Source organism: Panicum hallii, chromosome 4 (genome assembly GCF_002211085.1).
Source record: "Panicum hallii strain FIL2 chromosome 4, PHallii_v3.1, whole genome shotgun sequence".
NCBI classification, from domain to species: domain Eukaryota; kingdom Viridiplantae; phylum Streptophyta; class Magnoliopsida; order Poales; family Poaceae; genus Panicum; species Panicum hallii.
The window spans coordinates 3,527,020-3,554,224 of NC_038045.1; the positions used below are offsets into that span (position 1 = coordinate 3,527,020).

The window sequence follows — 27,205 nt, forward strand, 5'->3', positions numbered from 1 at the left end:
GGGATAAGACATGTGCACAAAATGTGTCTGCAAACTTAGTAAACATATGTAAAAGCTCATTGGCACATATACCATGCATGTAATTAACAATGAATATGAATTTTCTTGGCTGCTAGCTTTCATTCACACATAAATAAATAAAAACAGTTTGTTCGATTGATTTTGACTGGTTTGCTAGTCATTTTTTTTACTGAATTACTGATCTTATGTGACGATGCACATAATTTATATTTCAGATAAGCCTTAGTTTATTTGCTCTTCCTAGAAGAAACCATGCATGAGTAAGTTCTTTTCTCTTTGTTTTGTTTTTTTCAAAAAAAAAATGTAGCAGTGATTTTCCTTGCGTTCAGCCCCATGGATTGAGGATTCGATTGAAGAGTCCTGCTTTACATGAAATGATTCAGACTATAAAGTTAATCGCATCATTGGCCACCCTTAGCTTTACTAGCTAGGCGCGAGGCCCATTTGGCTCCTCTAATATGCATGTAATGATGGTGCCGCAGCCAAATCCCAGAGATTTGATGCGTGTCCAGATTAGTTGTGTGAACACACTCGAGCTGTTTGTCAATGCCTCTCTTTGCTAAAGCATTGTTACGCAATACTAGCTGCTGCTTTCGCGCCAGATTAGGCCAAGCATGGGGCCTGCTAGCTTGGCCGCGCGGCTACATGTTTACCAAGCAGGGCAATGAGCAAACATAGCTCAGTTCATACCCGACGCGTGCAAAAGCTGAACATGTTACATGTTAGTACGCGTATGCCGCACAGTGCCGGGGTTTGCTCGCCGGCGTTGCTTGCTTCAGCTTTCACGTTTCACTTTCACCCCGAGATGTGAGGAAGAGATCGAAAAAAGCCGGCCGGCCGGGGGGTCGTCGGAGAGAAGGCGCTGTGCTTTTACCTTTTCGTCGGAGCATGTCATCACGCGGCGCGCTTTCAGAGTGGAAGCTGCTGACGGCCATGGGATCCGCCACCGCTTTGGGACGGCGGCGGCGTGCAGCCCACGGCTGGAATGTCTCGCGACGGCGTGGTCTGGCGGGCGGGGGCTATAGGCCTATAGCTCTCGCGAGGCGAGTGGCATGGCGGCGCGGGTGTCGGCGCGGCGCAACCGCGCGGCTCTCAGCGCGGCGGCCTACTCCAGAGTCCACCAGGCCGAGAGCCCGTGCGTTGCAGCTGGCCACGCGGCCTGCTGAGCTTACTGGGCTAGAATTAGCCGCGCCAAACTGGGCCGTAACCTCGTCTCGGATGGAAGCTGCACATCCTTATCCGTCATCTCAGCATTTTTTTAAAAAAAGGTTAAAAAAAATTAAAATTCGAAAAGGGAGCCGATTTACAACAATTGGAAAAATGGGTGTCTCCCGCCCATCCAACGGGCGGGGGACCAAAAAATTTTCACACGCCCCCCATCAGGGGCCTCTTCGCGAAAGTTACGCGGCATCCCGCCCTTCCAACGGGCGGGAGGTCTTCCGAGGGGCAACCCGCCCCCCCAAACGGGCGGGAGGTTCCCCCGAGGGGCATCCCGCCCTCCCAACGGGCGGGATGTCACCCCCCGACTATTTAAGGCTCCCCACCCACCTCTAATTCTTATAATATTCATCAAAAATCAACAAAAAAGAAAGCGAGGAGAGGAAGAGAGGAGAGGAGAGGAAGTGGAAAAGCCCTGTCCACACGTCGGTTTGGAGGTATATTCTCGTTATAATCGTATAATTATTAATTATTTTTACGAATATTTGTTAGGGTAGTTATACGTAGAATAGTTTTCAATATTTTCAATAGCTTTTAGAAATATTTATTAGGGTAGTTCTATTTTAAATAGTTTTGAGTATTTTTAATAGTTTTTAGATATATTTCTTATTGTAGTTATATTTTGAATAGTTTTCATAATTTCAATAGTTTTCAGATATATTTCTTAGGGTAGTTATATTTCGAATAGTTTTCAGTATTTTTAATAGTTTTTAGATATATTTCTTATTGTAGTTATATTTTGAATAGTTTTCATAATTTCAATAGTTTTCAGATATATTTCTTAGGGTAGTTATATTTCGAATAGTTTTCAGTATTTTTAATAGTTTTTAGAAATATTTGTTAGGATAGTTCTATTATAAATAGTTTTTAGTATTTTCAATAGTTTTTAGATATATTTCTTAGGGTAGTTATATTTTGAATAGTTTTTATAACTTCAATAGTTTTCAGATATATTTCTTAGGGTAGTTATATTTTGAATAGTTTTCAGTATTTTTAATAGCTTTTAGAAATATTTGTTAGGGTAGTTCTATTATAAATAGTTTTTAGTATTTTCAATTGTTTGTAGGAATATGTCTTACGGTACTTATATTTTTCATGCAGATATGGCGCAGACACCGGAGCTCCTTGACACGAACATCGACCAACGGCACAGGTCGTACCTGGCAGCGGTGGAGGGGCAGGAGCTTCACGAGTTGCGCCCTCGTGTAGCAAAGGAGTTGTTGTACCTGGACGACCGCTGGCTTGACAGGTGATACTTTGTATTTTTTTACGAAACTAATGTATAGCTTGTACGATAATCATAACCACAATGCAAAATATACAGGTTACGTGAGGCTGGTTTGCTGCCACTCGCACGTATGCTTCAGGCCGGCGACGGCCAAGACGGTGGCGCCAGGAAGCGGATGCAGCTGGACCGCTCTCTACTTGCAGCGTTGGCGGACAGGTGGCGTCCGGAGACGCACACGTTCCACTTGCCGTGCGGGGAGATGGCCCCCACGTTGCAGGACGTGTCGTACCTGCTCGGGCTTCCCATTGCGGGTGAAGCTGTTGGCCCGATTGCTGTGCCACCTACCTGGAGGGCGGAGCTGCAGGAGCGGTTTGCTCCAGCGAGAACGTACCTGATTTGCCCGGCCCCGCCAAGAGTTGGGTAATACAATTTAGGGTACGTCCAATTATTTTTTAATTAATTTAATTGAATCATATGTGACTACCTCTAAGTATTGAACAAATATATTTCAGGCGCAGGATCTGCACCCTCTGGCTGGGCAGTACGAGGTGTCGCGATGCCTAGAGGCATATCTGTTGTGGTTGTTCGGCTGGACTCTTTTCTACAACTCTACCGGCAATTATGTGGACAAGGTGCTCATGCAATACGCGCGCGCGATTGCGGATGCGGAGCCGGGCCAGGTACCTGGGTGGAGCTGGGGATCGGCAGTGCTTGCTGCCACGTACCGAGGCCTTTGCCAAGCCTGTTTGAAGACGGAGAGGACCGCTGTCATCACAGGCTGCCCATTTCTGCTGCAGCTATGGTCGTACGAGCGATTCGCCATAGCACGCCCCCTAATCAGCGAGGAGCCTTATCCGTCCGAGATGTATGGGATGTGGGACGAGGATTGCCCCACGATGGGTTCGCTTTGGACCGATCGACGGGTAAGCTCTTTAATTTACTATTGTACGTTTCTGAATATGCAAAGTACCGATGTAGTTGTGTAATTTTGCAGATGAGCTGGGCACATCAGCAGGTCCGAAAAGCATACCCGCAGTTCGTATCCGAATTTGATCGGATGCGGCCACAGGATGTCATCTGGACCCCTTACACCGCTGCGGCTATCCAGACACGTGCGCCGCACGGGTCGTCGTCCCTCTGCACGCGTGACGAAGAGTACTAGCTCACAAAGACGAACCTAGTGTTCGATATTCTCATCGAGCCGTACTGCGTCGAGCGAGTGATGAGACAGTTGTAACGCCCGCGTTTTTACCTTATTCAAATTACAGCACAAATCGCTCGCTAGAAAAATTCTTTCGTCAAGCTCATATCGCTCCTAAACCCTTACCGTCCGAGCTCCTAATCGCCCAAAACATTTCCCGACCTTTCGCCGTCTGACATCCAAAATTAACCGCCATCCTTTCTTTTTTTCCTCGACCCCCGTGCCGTGCCGCGTGCTCAACCCCACGCTCGCGACCGTCGCCGCGAATTCCGCCGACGCATCTTCCCCGCGTGCTCAACCTCGCGCGTCGCGCCGCACTCTCGCGACCGTCGCCGCGAAACCCGCCGATGCAGCCCCCCCTTTCCTTCCCTTCTCCCGTGATCCTCTTTCCCCCCCCTCTCTTTTTCCCCTTTCTCTTTTCCTCTTTCCTGCTCCTTCCCTCGTTCCCCTGCACGCGCAGTACGACGCCGAGTAGAGCTCGACGCCGGGCGCCCGGCCACCACCCCCCCATTGACGACTCCACAGGAGCTGCCTAACTTGGCCCTCCTCTACGCGCGCCGTACCCTCTTGCCGCCTCGGCGCTCGCGCTTGCCCCGGCGTGCCGCGGCAGAGCAGAACCGGCCGCCGCGCGTCGCCTCGCCACGGGCCGCTTTCCCCTGCGCAGCGCGTCCCCAGGCCGCCCCTCCCCGCTACGCGCCACCACCCGCCCTGCGCAGCGACGACCCAGCGCCACCGGCCGCCCTACGCAGCGACGACCCAGCACCACCGCCGCCCCCACCGCCATTACTGGCCGCCACCGGCCTCCACCGCGCCCCCCCTCCTTCCCGCCCTCGCCGGCCTACAAATACCCCCACGACGCGCCCCGCCACCACCACAACCTCCCCCGCAGCCCCTAGCCCCCTCCCCGGCCCTACATTGCCGCCGCCGCAAGGCCCTCCGCCCGCCGCCCCTGGCCCTCGTGGGCAGGCCGCCTCGCGCCGCCCCAGCTCGTGGTGAGTGGTGGGATGGGTCCCTCTTACTCCCCTCTCCATTTTGCCCCTGCCCCCGGCCGCCGCCGTGCCCTAGAGCCGCCGGAATCGGTGACGCTGCCGGCTCCTCTCCCCCTCCTCTGTTCCTGGTAACGGGAGGAGGAAGAAGGGTGATTTTGCCCAGAGCCCCCTGCTCTCCTGCCTATTCCATTAAGAGCTCTCCCTCTCTTTACTCCCTCTTTCAAAATAGACCCCATGTTCACCCTATTTAGAAAAATAAACCCTTCCACTACACAAAATAATTATGATTAAACCCCTGACCCTTTTCAGAGTACCCTAGGTATTCCCAAAAATTCTAATCAAGCCCTCCCCTCCCAACAGTAATTACAAATAGACCCCTGGACCCTTATTCGCTCCCTAAACCCTGCTCGGCCTATTATTTTATGCGCCAAAAACCTTCCGTTTGCCCCGAAACTTTACCACGCCATTTCTAACATAATGTCGGCCACGCTATCAAGAAATCTCCCAGAAACATTCTTTCTACCATTGTTTCTTAAGTTATTCTTGATTCGGGCTTGTAGATAAAATCTTTATTTCTCTTCTTTATGGAATGTTTATTTGTGTGCGCCGTAGATCATGAAGTGACCGAGGGAGAACCCGTCGACGAGAAGTACTGCGAGCAAGAGTCCGAGGACCAGTACCGCGAGCCCGAACCTGAAGGACAGTGCCTGGATCAGGACTTCCCGGAAGGCTTTGTGAATGGCAAGTCCGATCCCACTCTTTGATGCATATTTATCCCAGTTTATAAATGCAACCTATTGGCCTGTTTTATAAAGTGCATCGTTTTATTGCAAAACATGGTCGGATAGCCACCCCTTGATTGCCAAGACTATTCCTTGATGACCTAGGATTTGCTCTGTCAGACGTTAACCACTGCTAGAGATGCTTATTGCCTGATTATTCCTTTATTATATTTTAAACCATGACCACAAGCGATTTACCAAAAATAAGGGTACGAGTGTCTTAAAAGATAAAATGGAATTTTGAGAAAAATAAAAGAAAGACATAATCTGACGAGATGGACGGCGTTTTCTGTGTGAAATGCCACTAGCGTGCTCGTACCTTTGTGGTTGAGCATGGACGGGAGATGTCTGTCTGGTCATTATAAGGATAAACTGAGGTGTCATCTTGCCTAACCCATTTATCGTACAACCACTCGACCGTTGTGTGGGCAACGGCTTAGCATAAACCCCACTAGTTGTTCTGCTGGCCAAAAAGGAGAGCGGGTGAGCAACGGGAGACCATGGAGAAGGAATACGATCTGTGTGAGTTATGTCCCGGTTATGACCTGGTTGATGGGTCATCAACCCCATGGTAGCTTCCGTGTTGGCTAGTTAGATTCAGCTAAGGTGGGTAATGGCTTTGGTAGGATCCGCCGCGACATTAAGGTGTTCGTAGCGCAGAGTGAAAAATCTATTCGAATAGCCGTGTCCACGGTATTGGACGCGTTACGGCATGGTCACTTCAATAGATATTTTGGGATGGTTGGTTTTGTGGCGGGAGTTGTTTTGAAAAGTGCCCGGCCGCTGTGCCGTAAGCTAATGTGGACGTGGAGTCCGGAAGCAGTAAAATTAGGATCCTTTGTGTAGGATCAACCCCACTTATTATTCAAGTACTATAAAACTGTCTTGAGAAAACTCTTTTATTAAACGAACCCTTGCATGTGTAAAATTTCGCTTTACCGCAAATGAACCCAAACCTTATCCTTGATATACCCGTGCATGATCTTTATTATTTCCCCTCCGCGGGTGTGGTGGGACTTGTTGAGTACCTTTGTACTCACCCTATATATATTTGTGGTTTTCTTCAGAGGAAGACCCGGACTTTGTTGTTGAAGACGTCGAATAGAGGTTGCGTCCGCACCCAACCTTGCCTGTGGTGCTAGCTCTCCGCAAGATGCTTCTGCTAGCGTGTTACTCTGAGCCCGAGCTGGATCCCGCGTGGGTCATGCTTTGGTGTATCACCATAGCTATTTTATTACTGATTATCGTTTGTATCGAGTGTCCGCCTCCTCGGAGGTTTGTACGGTAATGTACCATCTGATGTAATAAATGTGTATCAGCCTTCTGGGACTGATTTTTATATCAGCCTCCTGTAAGTCCTTTATAATTGCCATTTCGATCACCTTTGATTTATACGACTAATTTCGTTTGTTTTTATAGTCATGCACTTGACGGCAATGGGACCTCCTCCTGCAAGAATGGAGCCTCAGACGTTTGGCGCCTATGCTCCAGGAACGTCTCTCCCATCGGGTTCGATGCCAGCTGCACCAGCTGCACCGTCCTCTCAGGGCTATGCTCAGCATGCATGGTCGACGGGAGCTCCTGCATACGGTGGTCCATTCGGTGTGCCGGACTGGGACGACTGGGAGGGCGGCTCCGCCACTTGGTCGGAGTTGGTGGGCGGCGGCGCTGAGCCTGACATCATTGGTCCCTCCCAAACGTATGACGCTCCAGGTGCACAGTCCCAGGATGACCCGTTCACGCCTGCACCTCCTCCGCCTCGTCCTCACCGTGCTCCAGATGCATTTACGTACTCGGAGGACCACATACGCCGACGGGCTAGGACCAGGGGGGAGGACGAAGAGAGCGCGAGGTCCGGGACAGGCGGGGTATATACTCCTGATTCGGTGGACTTTTCATATTTAAACTGTTTTTGTATGATACTATTTTCTTTTTAATTGGTTGATGTATCGTACTATCGTAATATTTTGATTCTACGTTGCAAAACGTTATCGTTTAACCATCTTCATACGAGTTTTATATACAGCAATCTTCTTCGTAAAATTGAATTAAAATTTTATATGTGTACAAAAGAGTATGGCGAATAAATATTGTATTAGAAAAAAGTCTGAATTTTGTAAATAATAAATTCCAACAAAAAATAACAAAAAAATAAGCAGGGAACATCCCGCCCACTAGCCGGGCGGGATGCCTCCCGCCCTCTGGCCGGGCGGGATGCTTCCCGCCCTCTGATCGGGCGGGATTCCTGCCTCAGGGAAGTCTTCGCGAATAAGAAACTTTCTTATTCGCGAAGAGGCTCTCGGAAGGGTCTGGAAATATTTTTTGGAACATCCCGCCCGTGGATGGGCGGGATGTCCGCGGCCCCACGCCTGCCGCCCGATCAACGGGCGGGAGGCACCCATTTTTTGAATTGTTCCCAACTGGCACCTCTTTTTCGAATTTTAATTTTTTTACACCTTTTTTTAAAAAACTCCCGTCATCTCAAATCATGACGTGGCATCCTCTCAAAAAAAATTTGAGAGTGAATTTCCTCTCAAATCATGACGTGGCATCCTCTCAAAAAAAGATTTTAACGAATTTTTAATCCAGTCTAGAAATTTGAGACGAAATTCCCAACCGTAGATCATGACCGATTGGAGTGGCGTACCCGATCTAACGGCCGGACAGCCGCAGGCTGCATCTCCCCAGCCCACCGTTCCTTTCGCCGAACAGGCTGAGCGGCCCAACCCTAGTGCTCCTGCCTCCTGCATCCCCGCGCTAAACCCATCACCGCCACCATGCGAGGGATCGGCGCCGCCGCCGCCGCCGCCGCCGCCAGGCGGCACACTACCCTCTCCTCCTCCTACGCCCCCGCCTTCTCCTCCTTCTCCGGAATCGGCGGCGGGGATGGAGGTTTCGGACGCGGGCGCGGGCGCGGCCTGCCGCCCTCCGGCCCGCCGCGCGCTCCCGGTAGGCCCATTTCCGAGGACGACGGCGCGGATCCCTTCTCCGCCGCAACACCCGTCGGCCGCGGCCGCGGGGAGCCCGTGGCCCCCTCCTCCCCAAACGTCCCATCCTTCGCCGCGTTCTCTGGCGTCGGTCGCGGCCGCGGATCGCCACCGCGGCCCACCGAGCCCGAGGACGCCCCCAAGCAGCCGGCCTTCACCAAGCACTTCGACGACGCCCCTCCGCGCCGCGATCCGGAGCCGCCGAGCCCCGAGGCCTCGTCCTCTTCCGCGCCGCCGCTGCCGCGCGCGCTCCCGTTCACCGGCGCCGGCCGCGGCGTGCCGCGGATGCAGCAGCCGCCTGTGGATAAGCCTCCGGAGGAGAACCGCTTCATCCGGCGCCGCGAGGCTGCGAAGCAGGCGGCCGCCGGGGCGCCCTCGGCTCCCGGCCCGCAGCAACCGAAGTTGTCGGGTGAGGAAGCCGTGAAGCGCGCATTGGAGCTCCTGGGAGGCGGCGGCGGGGGCCGCAGCGACGAAGATGGCGGAGGGCGCGGGGGCGGGGGTCGCGGCTTCCGTGGCCGTGGTGGCCGCGGCCGCGGCAGGGGCAGGGGCCGCACGCGCGACGACGGCCGGTCTGCTGATGCGGATGATCGGCAAGCGATATACTTGGGGGACAACGCAGATGGCGAGAGGCTAGAGAAGAAGCTTGGCGAGGACAAGATGAAGATTCTGGAGCAAGCGTTTATGGAGGCGGCAGATAATGCGCTGCCACATCCAATGGAGGATGCCTACCTCGAGGCTTGTCACACAAACAACATGGTGCGTGCGGCCCTGCAGTGGATTTTACCGAGTTTTCCAATCTGGATATGCTTGCACTGTTCCTGATTGTTTTTGTTGCTGTGGGTTTGTGCGTGCAGATCGAATTTGAACCACAGTACCATGTGAATTTTGCTAATCCTGATATTGATGAGAAACCACCAATGTCATTGGAGGAGGTGCTTCAGAAAGTGAAGCCCTTCATAGTTGCGTACGAGGGCATCCAGAACCAGGAAGAATGGGAGGTAATTTCTTGAACTGGCCTTGCATTGTATTATGTTTTCCCTTGAAACTGTTTGCGCTAGTATGTTCATTTTTTCTTTTGCTGCTCAAGTAATGATGCCATAGATAATTTATGATCTTCATCGTGCGGTCATATAGCACATCTTAACTGTGGTACAGGAATGCTTTCTATTCAGGACAATGCACACCATGATGCTATGTCTCTGCAGTTTTAGTACAAACACGAATGTACGGTTAATAATATTACATGATAGTCACCTGCTTGAAGCTTGATAAAGGACAGATAGACATGGGCTACAGCCACAATTCTACTCTCAGTTTACAAATGTATTGTGGTATGTGTCTAGTTATAGTTAGTGACTTGACGACTATTGTATCAGTATACGTAAAGTTATCCAGATCATTTCTCTAGATGATATTAGGATTTTTCCATTCAAATATACTCACATAACTTAGATGAATCTAGCAGATATTACAGATTAATTTTATAAGCATATCTGTTTCTACATTTTAACATTTAATTTACTGTTGGAACCTGGAGTTGGTGTATCGCTGATACTTCAGATAGGCTGCTGTACCGTATTGGATATGGCAGGACTTGACAATACGTGTATAGGAAGTATAAAAAAAGTGTGATTGAAAAATAAAAAAATAATTTCTGATACCGCCTTCTGGAGTTCTGGTATTTGCTGATACCTCAAGTCGATACGCTTCCTGTCTATGAGATAAGTAACAGGGAGACAGAGAATTTGGGAGAGCCTGGAGAGGTGGGCAGGGTCTGAGGAGCACAAACAGGGGTACTAGAGATATGAGGAGGGCATGGTTTCCCATTTTTTTAGTCAGTGGTGTGAAATAGTGGCTGGGTAGATGACAAGAAACAGCGATTAGGGTATCCTTAGGTGGGCTGAGTGGGCCAGCAATCCAGCACATGGAAACCCATCTCATGTTTTCTCTTTTCCTTCCTAGTCCCTTTATCTTGCGATGGAAATGTATTCAGCATGAGTGTTTCAATATTTTAGTTGTTGTGGTGCTTGCTACTCACTAGCTGCTTGCTTACTACCAGCACCCTTCAATTTTGTATTGCTATACTTTCCGTATTGGCATATCCTTGTTTTTGGACAAATGCCGTATCGCCATACTTGTATCCATATTGGTGTATCACGTGATGATGAAACATAGCCTGGAGTCTTTACAGCATCACATTCACATGCTGTGTCATTTCATCAGATTAATATGCCAACCAGCACATGTGAATTAATGGCTGTATTAAGTTGGTGCTATATGATTTTTTTAATTACCTTTTTAACTGTTCTAATAAAATATTTGTCTCCCCATCAGGAAGCTGTGAAAGATGTAATGGCTAGAGCACCCCATATGAAAGAGCTCATAGATATGTACAGCGGCCCTGATGTTGTTACTGCAAAACAACAAGAAGAGGAGCTGCAAAGAGTTGCAAACACTCTCCCTGAAAACATCCCTTCTTCAGTAAAGCGGTTTACTGACAAAACTCTACTCTCTCTTAAGGTTTGTTTGTGTTATGACAACTTATGCTCTGAACATTATTCATAGTAGTGGTGCTTCAATCTTCTATATCATGAATTCATTTTCCGTAATCTCACTCCTGAATCTCCTGTGGTGACAAAAGAAACACGATTTATGTCTAACTTGGCAATTATACTATTTTACCATCTCTTGTCAGGTTTCTTTAAAAAAAAGAGCCTCTTGAAGTTCAACTACAAGAAACAATTACATTTGTTTTGTTTTTATATATCTTTCACAATATCTTAAACGTTTCCCCTGTTTTGAGTATCATAGATATCAATCAGTCTAGTGGTCATGTGCACTTGTAAACATATTACTTATAGCATGTAACTAATCATGGCATGCTGTCACATAGATATACAATTAACAGGTAATGTGATTCCAAATGTTCAATTCTATCTTGAACTGTTGAGGCCTTGTTTTCTTCAACGGTATAATGTGATAACTTCCTACTGATGCTACTTTCCTTATCATCTTCCTTCCAAAATAGATAATTGATATTGTATATGATGAGTGTCTTTATCGTTTTACTCTTTGTGTGCGTTGCAGAACAATCCAGGCTGGGGTTTTGACAAGAAATGCCAATTCATGGACAAGTTCACTCGCATGGTTTCAGAGCAATACAAGTAGAAAGGTCTCTTATACTCTGTTGCATTAACCATCTTATTTAGCCCACAAGGAGATTCAAAGGGCGTTTTTCTTTTTGTTAAAAGAAGATGCGATGGCCAACTTAAATCCATGCAATGTTTTCTTTTCTTTTACTGGGATGCTAGTTTGATAAATAAATTTGCTGATAAACGTAGTTATTTCTTTTGCGAGATTTACCTCCTGGCCAATTTGGTTCTGCACAAGTGTAAACATCGCTGCCATTTTATTCGTCATGTGAAACTCCTGTCCCTTATCAGGGATTACTTAAGTGCTAACCAAATTGTGTTTTTTTGGAATTTAGAATTTGATGTGTGTTTGATCAAAATTTCACAATCCGAATCAGTCATATTTAATCTGTAATGTTGTACTATGGGCCACATTTCTGGACAAGTTATTTTCATTGTATACAATGTCCAAGTATCCATGGAGCACTCTGCCTCTGTTCTGGGAACGCAAGCAAGAACGCCAGAAATCATATGGTGAAACTCTCACATACCTGTATGGCAGTATCGAATTCTCAGCACGGTTTACCTACTGTACAGTGTACACGTGTAGCAGCTTGTACATTCCTTCTCTAATTGTTCCGTGTGTAAACGCCTCTTGATCCGCAAGAGCGACCAGATGCCTACCTACCTAACCCTCCGGAGCTCATCTCCGTGCTCGGTACAAACTGTTTTCTTTCTTCTACAGTTCTACTCTATACAAAAGTGAAGTAAAAACCGTCGAAATCACAGCAAATCATCTGTTGAATATGGCCACAAATGGTGCGTGCAGCCTGGTCGGCATCTCCTTGCCCGTCAGGAAACCTAGTTCTCACTGTCCAAACTCCCCATCCAGGCGTTTCAAGCGACCACACCATTTTCAGTGCCTGAAATGCATCGCGGAATCAGAGTTCATGTCTGTCGGACTTGCGTTCGTCCTGGACTTTGTTGCCTTGTTTGGGAGTGAATTTTACCTCAGAGCTTCTGAATCGTGCTGCCGCAGCGGCTGGTTCTCGTTGTTCTGGCTGTCCAGCGGCATGTACTGGGACATGATGGACATGATCTCCGAGTCCATGTACGACTGCAAGACAGAAACGCCGGTGAGCTCTCGTATCCAGCCACTACCTCTGCTCGCCCTGAACCGCCATGGATCTGGGACGAGGGGACTCACCCTGAGCCTGTACTTGTAGAAGACGTAGCCGGCGATCCCGACGCCGGCGACGCACGCGACGGCGACGAGGATGATGAACCAGCCGAGCTTCGACATGCTGTTGGCTGCGCGACATGTCCAAGAACCAAAAAAAAAAGGTCCGTAACCGTCCAATGGCAGGTGCTAGTACTGATTACTGAAGAAGCTGGTAGCATTACCTATGCAGACGTCCTCGCCCCGGATGTAGAGTTGGTTGCCCTTGCACGTGCACTCGTAGTTTCCCCAGGTGTTCTTGCAGTGGCAGTCCGGGCAGGTGCACGCCAGCTTCTCCCTGCACTCGTCCAGGTCTGTAGATGGAGGAGGAGCGGAGAAGACATGGATGGATCAGATACTGTCTCGATCGATCGGTTGAGCAATTCAGAATTTCAGGTTCAGAATGGTGAACCAACCTTCGCATTTGTGGCCGTCGCCGTGGAACCCAGGCGGGCACCGGCACCCGGTCAGCGCGGTCTCCTTCAATCGCCGGAGAGCGTGAGGTTAGTGACGGCCATCGCCGGAGAAAATCACGTTGCAAATAGGAGCGGAGGTGTTACTGCATACCGAGCAGGCGGAGAAGGTCTGGTGCCCTCTCGTTTCCGACCAGCACCCGCCGTTGTTCAGGGCGCACCTGCCCGGCCCGACCGCTGCAGCACAGACACGGCACGGCACCAAGGTCTCAGCGTCGTGCGGCGGCATGAGAGAGGCCAAGGGAAAAAACGGGGGGTTACCTTGGCAGTCCGTGTAGCCATCGCCCTCGTAGCGGACGCCGTTCACGACGGGGCACTCGCAGACGCGGCCCCGGTACGTGTCCCGGCAGGCCGTGACGTTCGTGGCCTCGTCGCGCCAGCACCCGCCGTTCCTGTGCAGGCACTGGTTCGTCTCGATGTCTGCAGATGCAAAGGCAGGGATCTCGTCAGGTAGGAATTTCGTCAGGCATTTTGCAGAGGACGGAATCAACGGGGTCATGTTTCGGTCTCGCAAGCTGCTTGAAGAACAGTTTCAGGAATCCTACCAGGGCTGAGGCAGACCCGGGGCTCCGTCCCCTCCTTGAAGCCGGCGCACACGGCCTTGAGCACCGCCGTCCGCTCCAGCTTCCCTGCAAATTGAAACCAGTGTCATCACACTGCAATCAGGCAAGCACCCATGGAACGATGCAGATGTCTGCGACGACGACGCAGGCACAGCAGCCGGCACCGACCTCTGTACTGAACGTTGTTGATGACCAGGGTGGGCAGGATGGTCACGTCGCCGCGCGATCCGCTGCCGATCTGAAACATTGCAGCAAGCATCATGTTACCATGAGGTCTGTCAGATCCAGGCCCGCCTGAAGATTCAGTACTAGAGAAAGCCTGTCTCTTCAGTGCAGTCCGCGAGAGGAATTGTGAATCCCAGGAGGAAGATCGCCGCGACGAACCTGGTCTTCCTGCTCCTTGGACAGCACGGCGTTCTCGGCGTCGGCCTCGGGGTCGCCCATGCACTCCAGCACCTTCTTCAGGTCCAACCCTGTTTCCCATTCCACCACGTTATTCGCACGATCAGAGACAGGCTGTTCGGTCATTCCGACGAGCTGACGTGGCACGGCGGCGAGAGGTGCTGGCAGGCAAACTCACCGAGCGCGGTGACGACGTCCTCGGCGCAGGTCTTGCTGTACTTCTTCTCCTTCATGGAGCACCGGATCTTGTAGTCCATGACGTAGTCCCACCACGTCCAGGGCCGGCCGCTCTCGTTGGCGACGCGGTGCACGCACAGCTGCCGCAGGTTCTCCACCACCACGTCCTTGCCGTCGTACCCCGCCCCGAAGTCCTGCTCCGGGTCCGGCGCGCAGTACCTGCGATCCGGCCGTCACCACCGTCGATCAGCCACTGACGCAAGCTCTCACCGTCGCCGGCGGCGGCGCCGGGATGCAGCCTGAACGTACCTGCCGTGGTTGATGCACTGGGACTTGCACTGCTGCGTCAGCCGGAACGCCTCCGGGCAGTACCAGGTGATGTAGTGCGGCGTGAAGCGCGCGTAGCCGCCGCGCTCCAGGAGCTGCGCGTGGCCCCGGAACCCGCGCACGAACTCCATCTGCTCGTCGCACCGAGCACCGCACTCGTCGTTGCTGTTGGTCCAGAGCTCGTACTCGACGCGCTCGTCGGGGTGCGGCATCGACTCGCGCCAGTCCAGCTTCACCACCACCTCCTCGCCGTCGCCGGCCACCTTCTGCGCCATCTTCTTCAGGGACTCGCCGAACGCGCGGTTCACCAGCGCCGACGGGATGTTGATCTTGTCGATGTACTCCGTGCCCGGGGACGCCTCCGGGCTGTCCATCGTCAGCAGCTGCTCGTCCACGCTGTCGGCGATCAGCAACGCCGCCGCGCCCGCGCGCTGCGCGTTCCACGCCTTGAGGGCGAAGTAGCATTCTGCACGTCGCGGCACGCGTTAGAACTCAGAACTCAGGCAGCGGCCGGCGAGCCCCGAGCAGACGGTGGTCGGTAAATAAAACAACGACCACGGGGTGGTCGGTAAATGAAATAGCGTCCAAGGCAAGAATCGCGAGATCCTCGATTGCCGGTGCCACAGGACTGAGAAAATTCGGATAAAATTCGTGGATATCTGGACAGGTTCGTCGCATAATCGTACATAATTTGAGATCCTGGAACGATCTGCATAGGTTGGATTGCAAAAGAGAAATCTCTATTTCTGGGGGAACAGCCAACGCAACTCTTCGTTCAGATGTGCAGACTGCACAGATCTCCTTGCTGCTGTAATGGCTACTCCATCGACGAACCAGTGATGCCAAGTGGCATACTACTCTACAAGGTGCTCTAGTTCTGATCTTTTTTAACCAAAACATGCGTTCAAGTGAAGTGATATCTGTGCTTTCCTGATGAAAGAAATGCTATTTTGTGCTCTGACGGAAGCTTCAGCTTTGGGAGCCTTTGCTTTGAAAGCAAGGCTGGAGTGTTTGGTCTCTGAAGCTGCTGTCTTTCGCTTCAAGGGAGTAGTTTGGCACGCCAACACCAACTTGCTTTGTGGAAGGATCGAGCGAGTTGAGATGGTCGGATGGATCAAATGGGATGTGTGAGCTTCAGACATTAGAAACGCAGTACGTGTATATTTTCTTGTCGGTTTTCTTGCCTTTGTTCAGAGTTTTCAGTTAAGAGATCGACATGCACTAGTCTGCTGAAACTCTGATGCCAAGAAAGGAGCAATCTGATGCCAAATCATCCTAAAACAACTGATGCCCCAACTTCGAATTTAAACAAAATCAAACTGATTTCAAGAAAAAACATGAGATTCAGAACTACTACTGTTCAGTGCATTTTTTTAACGGGCTACTGTTTAGTGCTTCAGCAGTGGGCTTCCATCTATTCCAAATCTTTTTTATGGCGAAAAATGGCACTGATGTAACCCTGCTTGCTGGACTGAGGGTGTGTTCGTTTCCTGTGGCCTAAAGTTTAGAGGGGTCACATCAAAGAGAATCTTATCATTTAGAAGTATTAAATAAAGTCTAATTACAAAACTAATTGCAGAACCCCGGTGCTAATTCGCGAGACGAATCTAATAAGGTATATTAGTCCATGATTAGCGGATGATTACTGTAGCATCACTGTGGCAAATTATGGATTAATTAGGATCATTAAATTTGTCTCGCGAATTAGCACCCAGCTGTGTAAAAAGTTTTATAAACAGATTTTATTTAATACTTCTAAATAGCAAGATTCTCTTTGATGTGATGGCTCTAGAGTTTATAGAGTTTAGAGGGTAGGAAACGAACAGGCGCTGAATTAGAAAAACCTAACAGCAAATTGTGACACCTTAGTTGGAGATCAATCGGCATCAAATGATTAAAATACTCTACCACACTTGGATGGCATGCCTACCCCGATTTTCACTGACCAACCATTCTAATCATGATCAGTATCTAAGACATAGCTTTCCGACAGAAGCAGGCCACCCTGAAAATAACTCTAACAGCAAAGCAACCACTGACAATTGACATCAACTATGATATTGACATGAATAATCAGCAAACAGGCTTTGTCAAACAAAAAGCATAAGCAAAAACCTTACTTGAAAACATGCCGCTTCTTCATATTTTTCATCAGAATTGAATTTCTTTTTAAAAATACTTTTTCAGAATTGACCTTGAGATATGCTCAAGACACTAAAATTTAGCATCTTTGCACGAGGATTTTTTTTTAAAAAAGAAAAGGAGCGGTGCACGTACCTCCACGATCAAGCAGGAGGATGACCGGGCGGCGGGACCTGGACTTGAACTTGGTGTCGAACTCGGCGCAGCCGGTGGCCTTCTTGTCCGGGTAGATGACGACGCCGGTGAGCGTGCCGCCGTAGTCGGGCACGCCGAAGTTGCCGATGGCGGCGTCGTGGTGGCCCCGGATGTGCTCCGGCGCCAGCACCCGCACGCTGCTCTTCTCCACCACGAACCGGGCGCGCACCGCCACGATCAACCACAGCTGCACCGCCACGAGGCCGGCGAGCCACGGCGCGCGCCTCGCCATCATTGCCTGCTGGCAACCGACCGATCAACCGCCGCCGGCCACGCACTCCCCCTCCTGTCTCCGGCAACGATCGAGAGGAGGAAGAAGAAGCAGACTTGAAGCAACAAGGAAGTGGCCTATGAGGCTATAAGTCGAGTTTGGTGGCACCAAGAGGGGTTAGGTGGTCGCGAGCGAGAGGGGAAGAGAAATATATAGCAACTGATGATCGTCGCAAGCGCGCAAGAGAGAAGAACGGATGGGTGAGAGAGAAAGACTAAGAGAAGACCTGGAGTTGGGAGGGGGAGATGACGGAGGACGAGGAGGAGGTTGCTTGAATCGTAGAGAATGGCGTTTGGTCCGGGGGGGCATTGGCGTCAACATGTGACGTACAAGAGAAGGTGACAGGGATCGGAGGAAGAGGAAGGTGCGGTGCGTGCGAGAGGGAGCAGCCAACCGCTAGCAGGTGTGAGGCTATAGCTACGCAGACTACTTCAGAGTAGGAGAATGACAGTGACAACTTTTTTTGGAAAACAGGAGGTGGTCAGGAAGAGATCAAATCGAATCAGGTGCGAGAGAAGAATCACGAAAGGAGAGAGGGGGAGAAGACACAAGAGGCTTTTGGCCCTGATATTTTTCACCTCTTGTTTTGATGAGACCAACCCTGTTTTTACTGTACCCCTGAATTCTTCATGCCCGCCCAAAAAAATCTTCATGCTATCTCACCAGTAGCACTAGTTTTCCATGTCTCTGGACAATCTTTTCCCCTTTTTTGTTATGTAGTGTTAAATAATTTAGGGAGTAAAAATGTATGCGATTTTTCTTTCTCGTTTTTTGTATCCAAAACATGCCCTAAAGATGTACAAACCCCAAGTTGCATGCTATGACTTTTGGTTAAGCGCTACTTATTTTTGGACAAATTGTAATTTCTAGTGAATAAAATTCGTCGTTTTGACATGGGACAGATTGACCTTTTCCAAGGGCGGTGGCTGTCAATAACCTGCTGTGACGTGCCATAGTTGTTGCGTCATGCATGCTCAAGACTTTTTTTGCAATGATTTAATGCATGACCTTCCATCTCTGGATTCCAAAAATACTAAACTTTATCACCAGGTTCGTCAAATAGAAGTGCTAATAGGATGGATTAAATTTTAACCAGACTCAAAAATTTTAGCATGAGATATGAGTGCTAATAGGTGCTAAAGTTTAGCATACAACTTTAATTCATCCAAATATGCTCTAAATGTGGAATATTTTCCAAGACATTTTGAACGTGACATTAGCATCTATATATTCTAACCAAAGTTAACAGCAGGTCGGGGCACACCCTGAGACATCACGCAAGCAACAAGCAGTTCAGTCGCTGTGCGTTCTCGTTGCAAGCGTGCTGCACACACGGTGCTTGCAAGAAAGATCTCTGAACTGACAAATCGGAGACAGAGCTAGTAACACTGACGGCCGGTCCATTTGCGTGCCATGGAAGGGAAAACGCCTCCAAAACTGAATGATTTCTGAACTGAAAGATTGGATGAAAATTTTTGTAACAAGGAGATACCAGGTCGTGGTCGTCTTGGTAGATCGATGAGCAGTCGGCTTAAGTCTTTGGTCAGTCGGTTGTCAGTCTTCTCGAGGTGCAGAACACGGCAGGGTCGTGCCCGACCGCGTGTCTGCTTTGAGTCGGTCTCCGTGGACCTGGGAGTCGACGGTTAGCCGTGCTCCTTGGAACACGTCAAGTTCTGCCCGGGGGACCGGCTGCTGGCTCTGGAACGCTTTGGCGGAGCAGTAAGGCCTATCTGCATCGTCCGATCTAGCCGGCACCATTTACATCTTAATTTTCTCTACCTTTGATTATTTGCAATACCAAATAAATACCTTAACAAAACATACTTTATGGTGAGATTAACGACATAGATTTGATTAATGTTATAGATGTTGGTGTTTTTAGAGATTTTGTCAAAATTATAGAAGTTTAACTTAGCAAAGACTAAAACCATTTATATTTGGAACGGAACACACATCCTTTATCATTAACAAATATCTTGGCAAAGTTAGAAGTAGTCAACATCAATACACGTGTGTGGTGTGGTGCATATGAATTCACAATACCCGTGTTCGTTCAAAAGAAAAAGGTGATAGCATTGTTGCTATCACGTGCAACAACTTGTATCCACGGGGCCATTCCTAATCACGATTTAGACCGAGCGAATCACGACTCACAAGAACTTACAACAAAAGTGACCATGTCATAATTTTAAACTTAACCTTCATTCTCGATGCTAGATCTCAATTGTTAAATTGTATACTCCGCTTGACGGGTTAACACTTATTTCAAAAGGAAATACTTTAGAGAGATACAAATCTCATCTTGAATTGTGACTGCATTTAAATCTTTATTTTCAAAATAAATTAGAATTTAAATTCTAGAACTTTATAGCAATCACAAATTCCTGCCTTTCACATTTGATACTGGTGGAACTAGATTATTGGATGCAACCTTTTCCACTCCTAGCTATGCCTCCGCCGTTCAACACGAGCCATCCAACTATGCCGTTATCGTCTCTCTCCTCCCTCCTCATCCTCCGCCACCACCCGCCGCGCTCGCTCCCGCCAACTTCAAACCGCCCGCGGCCACACCTCCGCCTCCTCCTCGCTCCGTTCACACGCTGCCGCGCCTTCGCATGCCAGCCGCTCGCCGCGGCCACGGACGACATGGCTGCTGCGGCCGCGGCGACGTCGCCCCCCACGCTGCTGGAGCACATGGGCCAGGCCGGCGCGGCCGCTGACCTCACCGTCCTCGTGGCCCACATCCAGAGCGCGTGCAAGCGCATCGCGGCCGTCGTGGCGTCCCCCGGCAACGCCGAGCTGTCGCGGGCCAAGGCGGGGGGCGGGGCTGTGGCGGCCGGGCGTGACGCGCCTAAGCCGCTCGACGAATTGTCGGTGAGTGCTGGCTTCTCGTGTTCCTGAGTTGGTAGTATCGTTCTCGCATCTATAACAACAAAATGTGTTACATTGTTGTGGCTTGTGAAATCAATCTTAAGGGCTTGATATGGCAGTTTGGTACATTACAACATATCCATCTGAAGTTGCTTGAACTTCCTAGATTAACTAACAAGTTGGTTCCTGAAGTTTTGTTAACTTTGACATCAAAGGGTAAAGATCGAGAAACCTGAATAATTGCTGAGTTCACTTGTATTGAGTTTGGGTTGCGAAATCACATATGCAGTGTTAGGTGTTTGCAGTACTGGATTATTTTGCTTGAACTCATTGCTCTAAATATGACAAGAACTAGCTTCACATGCTCTACTATATCTCTTGAACTTATGGCAAAATTATGTGAATCATCCTTTTTGTTTGCTTGAATTCAGAATGATATCATCTTGTCATCGGCCAAAAGTTCTGGAAAGGTTGCTGTGCTTGCGTCCGAAGAAAACGATCAGCCCATTTGGATATCCGATGACGGTCCATATGTTGTTGTTACCGATCCGCTTGATGGTTCTCGTAACATTGAGGTCTCCATACCTACGGGAACAATATTTGGGATATATAATAGGCTGGTGGAGCTCGACCATCTGCCTTTGGAGGAGAGAGCTCAGCTCAATTCGCTGCAAAGTGGAACTCGCCTTGTCGCTGCTGGGTATGTCCTTTACTCATCTGCCACCATCTTGTGTATCAGCTTCGGTGCAGGTACTCATGCCTTCACATTGGATTGGTCAACTGGAGAATTCATTCTTACACATCCGTCCCTCCAAATACCGCCTAGAGGTACTCAACTGTATCATTATTCAGAAATTTGCTTCTTTCCAAATTCTTCGCTGAATAAAATATTAAGCAGCCATTCTTACAAGTCTTATCAAAATTAATTTCTGAACTCTCAACACAATAGTTTGTGAAAATGCCACTGAAAAGTTTTATTGGTTTAAATAATGATAACAAACTGAACTTTATAAAGTCTGACACCAGGCATCAAAACCCATTTGGCCATTTCCGGCCTGCATCTTTTAGAAGGTCCTTTTATTTTTGCTCAAAAATTATAATTGCATATAATGCCAGGACAGATATATTCCGTGAATGATGCACGGTATTTTGATTGGCCTGAGGGCCTAAGGAAGTACATTGACACAATCAGACAAGGCAAAGGACAGCACCCGAAGAAGTACTCGGCACGCTACGTTTGCTCACTGGTTGCTGATTTCCACCGTACGCTCATATATGGTGGAGTAGCTATGAACCCAAGGGATCATCTGCGATTGGTTTATGAGGCGAATCCTCTCAGTTTCCTTGCTGAGCAGGCTGGTGGTAGAGGGTCAGATGGCAAGAACAGAATCCTCTCAATTCAGCCTGTTAAGCTGCACCAGAGGTTGCCATTGTTCTTGGGGAGCATGGAGGACATGCTTGAGTTGGAAAGCTATGGAGATGTCCAACAGAAGGTTAATCCTGGATATGAAGTTTAAGGATATGTAAAATTCAGATTTTCAGGTGTTGTAGCAGTACAATAAGGTAAAGCATGTGTGGCAATCCTGTCTTTGCTTGACCCATATTATTTTTTCTCTCTCCCTCTCTCTCTGCCAAAATTCATTGTACTTCCCTGTGAATGCAAGTATTATGAAATTTTTTAGGCAGATTCCATGTGGCGTCATTGTAGTAGCAGTGTCATCCTGCTTTGCAAATGCTGAATATATTTGAAATAAGCTGTGGACTGAAGTCATAATGCTGCACACTAAGGAGAACTAGTGTTTTCAACATTCAAGGCCAAAGGGCTGGTAAAATACATGCCTTGGAAAATCCACACAATTCCTTGGCCCATGATGAGTATATTTGAGTCATATATGTTATCACTTATCACTGAAACTGGAAACATGCAATTCTGTCATGACCAGAGACATTATACATATGAGAAATCATGCAAATGATCAGAGCACAAAGATTCTTCCGACCATCATTTCAGGAATAGTAGACTGGTGCTACTTTCCTAGTGGCAAACCTGACATTACGATCCTGGTGATACAGATCACAGGGCCACAACATGCGCTAAAACTTAGGGCAAAGTTACCGCATAGATCAGCAACCAGGGAGTGAATGATAACTGATCCCTCACATCAATCCATACAATCTTTAAAACCTATGTGGAAAGCGGGAGGATCACAGTGTAGCTAGATAGTGAATGATGTACAAAATTACGGCAAATCTGTCCAAACTCAATTTGAAGTTCACTGCTCCAAGGCAAGCTGCTTGTGCCGGTTAAGATCGTTGAGGTAGCTTGAGCGCGTGTAATCTTCTGAATCACATGAGTCAAACATCAGGGGCTTTACGATTTTAGGCCTTCTCACTAGCTCAAGTGACTTCCGGTCTCCCTTCAAGAAACAGACCACCTGCAGGCAACAAATCAGGGTCAATTTATGCATTTTTTGCACTTCAACTGGCAGATATGATGCACTCACTCACCGATTTCATACTCGGCCGTGTGGTTGAGCTGTGGTGAATGCACAAAGATGCCACTGCTAGGGTGTACACCATCTCTTCGGGGTCATATTCGTTGCCGAGGGAAGGATCCACCAGCTCTTTGATGTTGTTGGCATCAAGCAGCGGTTTTGCCTTCACAGACGATGAACAATGTGTGAATTCCAGGGGGTTCAGATTTCAGAAGCATGTAATTATGCTACTTCATATTTTCTGTTCATTTCATTATATCCTACTACTGAATTATCAATTTACTCTTAATAATATCAAACAATAAAATCTGATCAATTAATTTCAATATATAGGAAAATATATAGTAGTAGTTTGCTAAATCTGTACCCATATCACTAGGCTCTGTCTGGAGGAGTCCACTGCTTTCCGCCCTGTAACTAACTCAAGAAGTAAAACTCCATATGCAAACACATCTGTCTTCTCATTTATGATCCCATGCATAAAGTATTCTGGGGCCATATACCTAAAAGAGAGTGCAAAATCAAAAAGTTGAAACAACAGGTACAACACTATTGCTATTCTTCTGGATAATAAGAAAGCACGATCAAGAATCAACAAGGCTCACCCAAATGTGCCTTCAATGGGATATACAATATGATGGGTCAATTTGTCAGGAAGCCATTTTGCAAGCCCAAAATCTGATATCTGCACAAGGAGGGAGCAAAACTGTAACTCTTAACATCCCTAGTAATCATATAAGGAACATGATAGTGCAATCTAACAGTAGAAACATACCTGAGGTTGGTAGTCTTCAGTTAAAAGGATATTAGAAGCCTTGATGTCTCTGTGAATTATGCGGCGATGGCATCCTTCATGTAGGTAAAGCAACCCTTCAGCAATTCCAAGTGCAATGTTGAACCTGACTTTCCACTTCAGGGTTTCCTTTGTACCTGATCAGCTAAACTTTATTTTATCGCTGGACTAAGGGCATACACTCTTAACAGCTAATGAACTTTTTATGTTAAAAAGGTGATGCTTGAGATCTCAGACCATGTGGTGTACGGGACTTAGGAAAGTGAATGTAAGATTTATAAATAGCATACAGAAATGGATACATGAACTTCTTTCAGATACTTATTTGAAAGATTATGCTGTACTGGCATAAAAGTTAAAGATCTACTCTCATAAAATTCCTAATGTAAAGTGTACTTCACCTTTTAGAAATGTTTGCATAAAAATATGCCCCCATATCACATAAAATTGCTTAGCTATTTCATTTATTAGATAACAAAAAAAAGTGTTATTCTTAGATAGGAATATACCATGCAGAACAGAAGCCAGGCTTCCGTGAGGTGAGAACTGAAGAACCAAGTGCAAGCCCCCTTCCACACTGAACCCCAGGAGCTGTGCTGCGTTTGGGTGGTTAACATGGGCTATTATTCCAAGCTCGGACAAGAAGTCGCTAACTCTGTCCTCTTTGTTACCGCCTTTTGTTAATCTCTTCACTGCCACAAATTGTCCATCAGCAAGCTGTCCTTTGTATACCTCAGCATGCCCTCCCTTGCCAATCAATTTTTCTATTAAAGTCGCACATAAAATGGAAATCAGTTGATACTCAGGGCAGATAAGATAACAAATCTTGGCCAGGAAGTGTATTTGCATTACACAAAAAAACACTGGAAGTAATCGCCTAAAAAGATGGAAATAAGAAACAGAGCTCAAGGAACTACATTTCCGTATTGTACTATCATGATCAAAAGCTAAAAAAAGCAAGCTTAGGTTAACAGGAGCATGATCTTAAACTTTTCCAGCTAAAGAACATGTGCATGCTAAAAGGACAGTAACAGGTCATCATCATTAACCTAAAGAACCGATCATGATTAGGACCTCAAACCCTCACGTAATGTCATTTTTCAGTGAAATCATAGCATGGCAACTGTAAATCTATAGCTTAATGTTAAAGCTACATCACACCTCACGAGTTTTGCAATGATAGTAACAGCGCCTAATCATTAAATCACTCACAGCAACAGTGAAGCAAGTGTGCATGACAGCATGTTACCTGGACTAAATCTGTCAGTTGCAGCACAAAGCTCTTCATAGTCAAAGCTTCGCCATGATGGTCTCCACTTCCCAATCTCAGGAAGGATCTCAGGAGCAATGGCACTGCAGTCCATTTGGTTCCTACCACTCCGCATTCTCTCCAGATACCCTCTAAGCCCTCTGCTCTTGGATCTCTGAGGGAACGTCACTGCTCTACCCATGGACTTCTTTCTCCGAAGTATTAGCCCGCTTATCAGGTTCCTCCACTGCGTGTTGTGGTTTGATTCTGCTGACTGCTCAACTGAGGCACTGTCATCGGAGTCCACACTGCCAGATACTGACATATCTAGCACGGCACGTGGAGAGCTCCGGTCAGCACAATCGCTGTTGTCATCGCTACTACTCTTTGTGCCAATTCTGGGCATTTCATCGATGCTCCCACTGTTGTCATCATTGCTGCTCTTGGATCCCATTTCAGGCACTTCACCGGCGCACTCACCGTTGACGCTCTTGGAGCTCATTTCTGGCATTGGTTTACAAGCACCATTAGATTCAGCACACTGGCTGTTGCTGTCACCGCCATGCCTATCATTGAGATCTTCACTCGATACGGTGGCTTCGATTACGGACCCACCGTTATCACAATCCTCCTTGGCCGTTTCATCAGGGTTGCTCTTAATGTTCTCTTGATCCTCTCCTGCAGAGATAGCATGGGCTACAGCAAGCTTGTTAGTACGCCATAACACTGATTTTGCATTCGCAAAAAAATCAGGTACCTAACTAACAATCAAGAACGGGACAAATTGCAAAGCAAGCCACAGCAAGAAACAAAAAACACTGATACACAGATTGTCTGGTTTGCCTTGAAAAGCACGTGCTGCCCGATGAGAGTACGCGAGGAGGCATTCTATTGCGGAAGTTTTTTTCCTTAAAAAAACATATATGAAATACCCCAAAAATCGACATCCGCACCACCCCTTTGCCCCGTTCCAAAACTGGTGTTTTGTTCCTCTCTACCACAGCCACAGGCGCTGAGAGATGAAAGGGGCGCAGAAATAAAACAGCAAAAATGTCCGTTTCAGAGGCTTTGGTAGGGTAGGAAATTCGGCAGAATTTGACCATCTACCCGTCCTTCCATACAAAATGGAAACAGAGACCGCACGCCCTCACATGGATTTTACTGTTTCGAATTAGACCAGAATCTCAAACCTGACACCAACCATCTCTCTTCCAAAAAAAAATCAAAATGACTGGTCGAACTTGCGTCATCAAACTCTAAAGAACCATAAATAAAATTCAGGATGAGAAACGAGAAACTACTCATTCGCTTCCAGGAGCAAACCCAACATAAATAAACATTTCCATGTAACAAAAAGAGAGCAAAATCGAGAAAGAAAAGATACAGAAGAGCTTGTAAGCCACAGAAATGGGGGAAAGAAAGACCGTCAAGGACGGAGCGCAGCTCACCTTCCTTATCTGAAGAACCAGGAAGATCCTTGAGCAGCCGCTCGTCCTCCCCTGCCTCTGCGGGTCCACGCAAGAAAAACTGCATCAGTTTCACCATCGCCGGCGACCAAATTCCCGCAATTTCCCTCCCCGGCGCCCAGTGAAATCGACAGACGAATGTATACAGAGAGAGAAAGAATAAAAAAGGAGCAAGCTTTGCATCCGCGTCGCAGAATCTCTCAGAGAGGGAGAGAAGAGAGGAGAGAGACGAAGGATACCTTCCGTGGGAGCCATATATCCTCCCCCCTTCTTCCTCCTCACCGGCACCAACAACTTCGCTTTCAAGGGCAATCAAGCTCGTCGAGGACAGCCCCTCCCGGCGCCGTCTCGCATTGAAACAACAACGCTACACCAACTGAGCCGGAAACGAACAGGCAAGCGATATGGGAGGGAGACAGGGGTACTTGGAGCTCGCACGGCACCCAAGAAAAATGGCGGATCGGGGCAGGCGCAGCGAAATTAAATTCGAGATGAGAGAGAGGGAGGGCTGCAGGATAGAGAGGTGGCGGGTTCTTTTGAAAACCGCCGCTGCGCTGTGCTGCTGTGCTTTCCTTTGCGCTGCAGGCTTGCGGCTATTCCTCCCTTCTCTCAAAAGAAGAGAACATATAGGCAGCAGGTCTAGAGAGAGAGAGAGGTGGGAGGAGAGAGAGGGACTGGGCAGTGGGCACTGAGCTCTGGTGGCAGTCCCACAACCTTTTGTAGTGACCTCTCTAGACCTGCAGGGGACCTACAAGGCAAGAGGAGGGAGAAAAAAATATTTGCAAAACCTTGTGGTGGAATGGGTTCTTGCGGCGAAGAAGAGAACGGGGGAGACTTGAGAGTTGGTGGTGGAAAAAGCTTGGATTTTGATATGCGCTTTGTGTTCTTGTGCCTTGTGCCTACTACTCTCGGTAAATCTTGGAGCTTGGACTGGGGGGAAAGAATACACTCTTGAAGGTGAGAGAATGGATGGTGATGCCCGCCTTTGTGCAATTGGGAATGGGG

General features: G+C 48.2%; 4 protein-coding genes across 5 annotated transcripts; 2 read left to right on the top strand and 2 right to left on the bottom strand.

The window, feature by feature from the left end:
- The first annotated feature begins 8,141 nt into the window (after positions 1-8,141).
- On the top strand, positions 8,142-11,937 carry LOC112888924 (protein TonB). The gene is made up of 4 exons (XM_025955318.1): positions 8,142-9,182; positions 9,281-9,424; positions 10,761-10,946; positions 11,514-11,937. The coding sequence occupies exons 1-4, from the start codon at positions 8,217-8,219 to the stop codon at positions 11,592-11,594; spliced, it is 1,377 nt and encodes a 458-aa protein (XP_025811103.1). The 5' UTR covers positions 8,142-8,216; the 3' UTR covers positions 11,595-11,937.
- Positions 11,938-12,087: 150 nt separating this feature from the next.
- On the bottom strand, positions 12,088-17,695 carry LOC112888923 (vacuolar-sorting receptor 6-like). Its single transcript, XM_025955317.1, has 13 exons — positions 16,996-17,695; positions 14,701-15,184; positions 14,393-14,610; positions 14,197-14,285; positions 13,981-14,050; positions 13,795-13,878; positions 13,511-13,669; positions 13,344-13,426; positions 13,193-13,256; positions 12,962-13,090; positions 12,765-12,868; positions 12,568-12,674; positions 12,088-12,480 (listed from the first exon to the last, which is right to left on the bottom strand). The coding sequence occupies exons 1-13, from the start codon at positions 17,288-17,290 to the stop codon at positions 12,474-12,476; spliced, it is 1,893 nt and encodes a 630-aa protein (XP_025811102.1). The 5' UTR covers positions 17,291-17,695; the 3' UTR covers positions 12,088-12,473.
- A 2,057-nt stretch (positions 17,696-19,752) lies between these two features.
- On the top strand, positions 19,753-21,887 carry LOC112888845 (fructose-1,6-bisphosphatase, chloroplastic). The gene is made up of 3 exons (XM_025955203.1): positions 19,753-20,200; positions 20,629-21,025; positions 21,314-21,887. Exons 1-3 carry the CDS (start codon positions 19,775-19,777, stop codon positions 21,712-21,714), a joined length of 1,224 nt encoding a protein of 407 aa, XP_025810988.1. The 5' UTR covers positions 19,753-19,774; the 3' UTR covers positions 21,715-21,887.
- A 190-nt stretch (positions 21,888-22,077) lies between these two features.
- Positions 22,078-26,985, bottom strand: LOC112888844 (receptor-like cytosolic serine/threonine-protein kinase RBK1). 2 transcript variants are annotated; one of them, XM_025955202.1, is made up of 9 exons: positions 26,440-26,985; positions 26,183-26,239; positions 24,735-25,412; positions 23,995-24,249; positions 23,468-23,622; positions 23,298-23,377; positions 23,060-23,195; positions 22,706-22,855; positions 22,078-22,632 (listed from the first exon to the last, which is right to left on the bottom strand). In XM_025955202.1, the coding sequence occupies exons 1-9, from the start codon at positions 26,453-26,455 to the stop codon at positions 22,471-22,473; spliced, it is 1,689 nt and encodes a 562-aa protein (XP_025810987.1). In that variant the 5' UTR covers positions 26,456-26,985; the 3' UTR covers positions 22,078-22,470. The 2 variants fall into 2 exon arrangements, with proteins under 2 accessions (XP_025810987.1, XP_025810986.1); XM_025955201.1 differs by having other exon boundaries at positions 24,735-25,430; positions 26,440-26,972.
- Between the last annotated feature and the right edge of the window lie 220 nt (positions 26,986-27,205).

Excerpts from the sequence above, each read along its gene's own strand:
- LOC112888924 (XM_025955318.1), top strand. The coding sequence starts at position 8,217 with ATGCGAGGGATCGGCGCCGCCGCCGCCGCCGCCGCCGCCAGGCGGCAC. Across the intron at positions 9,425-10,760 it reads AGAACCAGGAAGAATGGGAG|GAAGCTGTGAAAGATGTAAT; the intron begins GTAATTTCTTGA and ends TCTCCCCATCAG. Across the intron at positions 10,947-11,513 it reads AAACTCTACTCTCTCTTAAG|AACAATCCAGGCTGGGGTTT; the intron begins GTTTGTTTGTGT and ends TGTGCGTTGCAG.
- LOC112888923 (XM_025955317.1), bottom strand. The coding sequence starts at position 17,290 with ATGATGGCGAGGCGCGCGCCGTGGCTCGCCGGCCTCGTGGCGGTGCAG. Across the intron at positions 13,879-13,980 it reads CAACAACGTTCAGTACAGAG|GGAAGCTGGAGCGGACGGCG; the intron begins GTCGGTGCCGGC and ends TTCAATTTGCAG. Across the intron at positions 13,670-13,794 it reads CCGGGTCTGCCTCAGCCCTG|ACATCGAGACGAACCAGTGC; the intron begins GTAGGATTCCTG and ends TTGCATCTGCAG.
- LOC112888845 (XM_025955203.1), top strand. The coding sequence starts at position 19,775 with ATGCCTCCGCCGTTCAACACGAGCCATCCAACTATGCCGTTATCGTCT. Across the intron at positions 20,201-20,628 it reads AGCCGCTCGACGAATTGTCG|AATGATATCATCTTGTCATC; the intron begins GTGAGTGCTGGC and ends GCTTGAATTCAG. Across the intron at positions 21,026-21,313 it reads CCTCCAAATACCGCCTAGAG|GACAGATATATTCCGTGAAT; the intron begins GTACTCAACTGT and ends ATATAATGCCAG.
- LOC112888844 (XM_025955201.1), bottom strand. Across the intron at positions 25,431-26,182 it reads TGGTTCTTCAGATAAGGAAG|CCCATGCTATCTCTGCAGGA; the intron begins GTGAGCTGCGCT and ends AGCTTGCTGTAG. Across the intron at positions 23,378-23,467 it reads CTGAAGACTACCAACCTCAG|ATATCAGATTTTGGGCTTGC; the intron begins GTATGTTTCTAC and ends CTCCTTGTGCAG.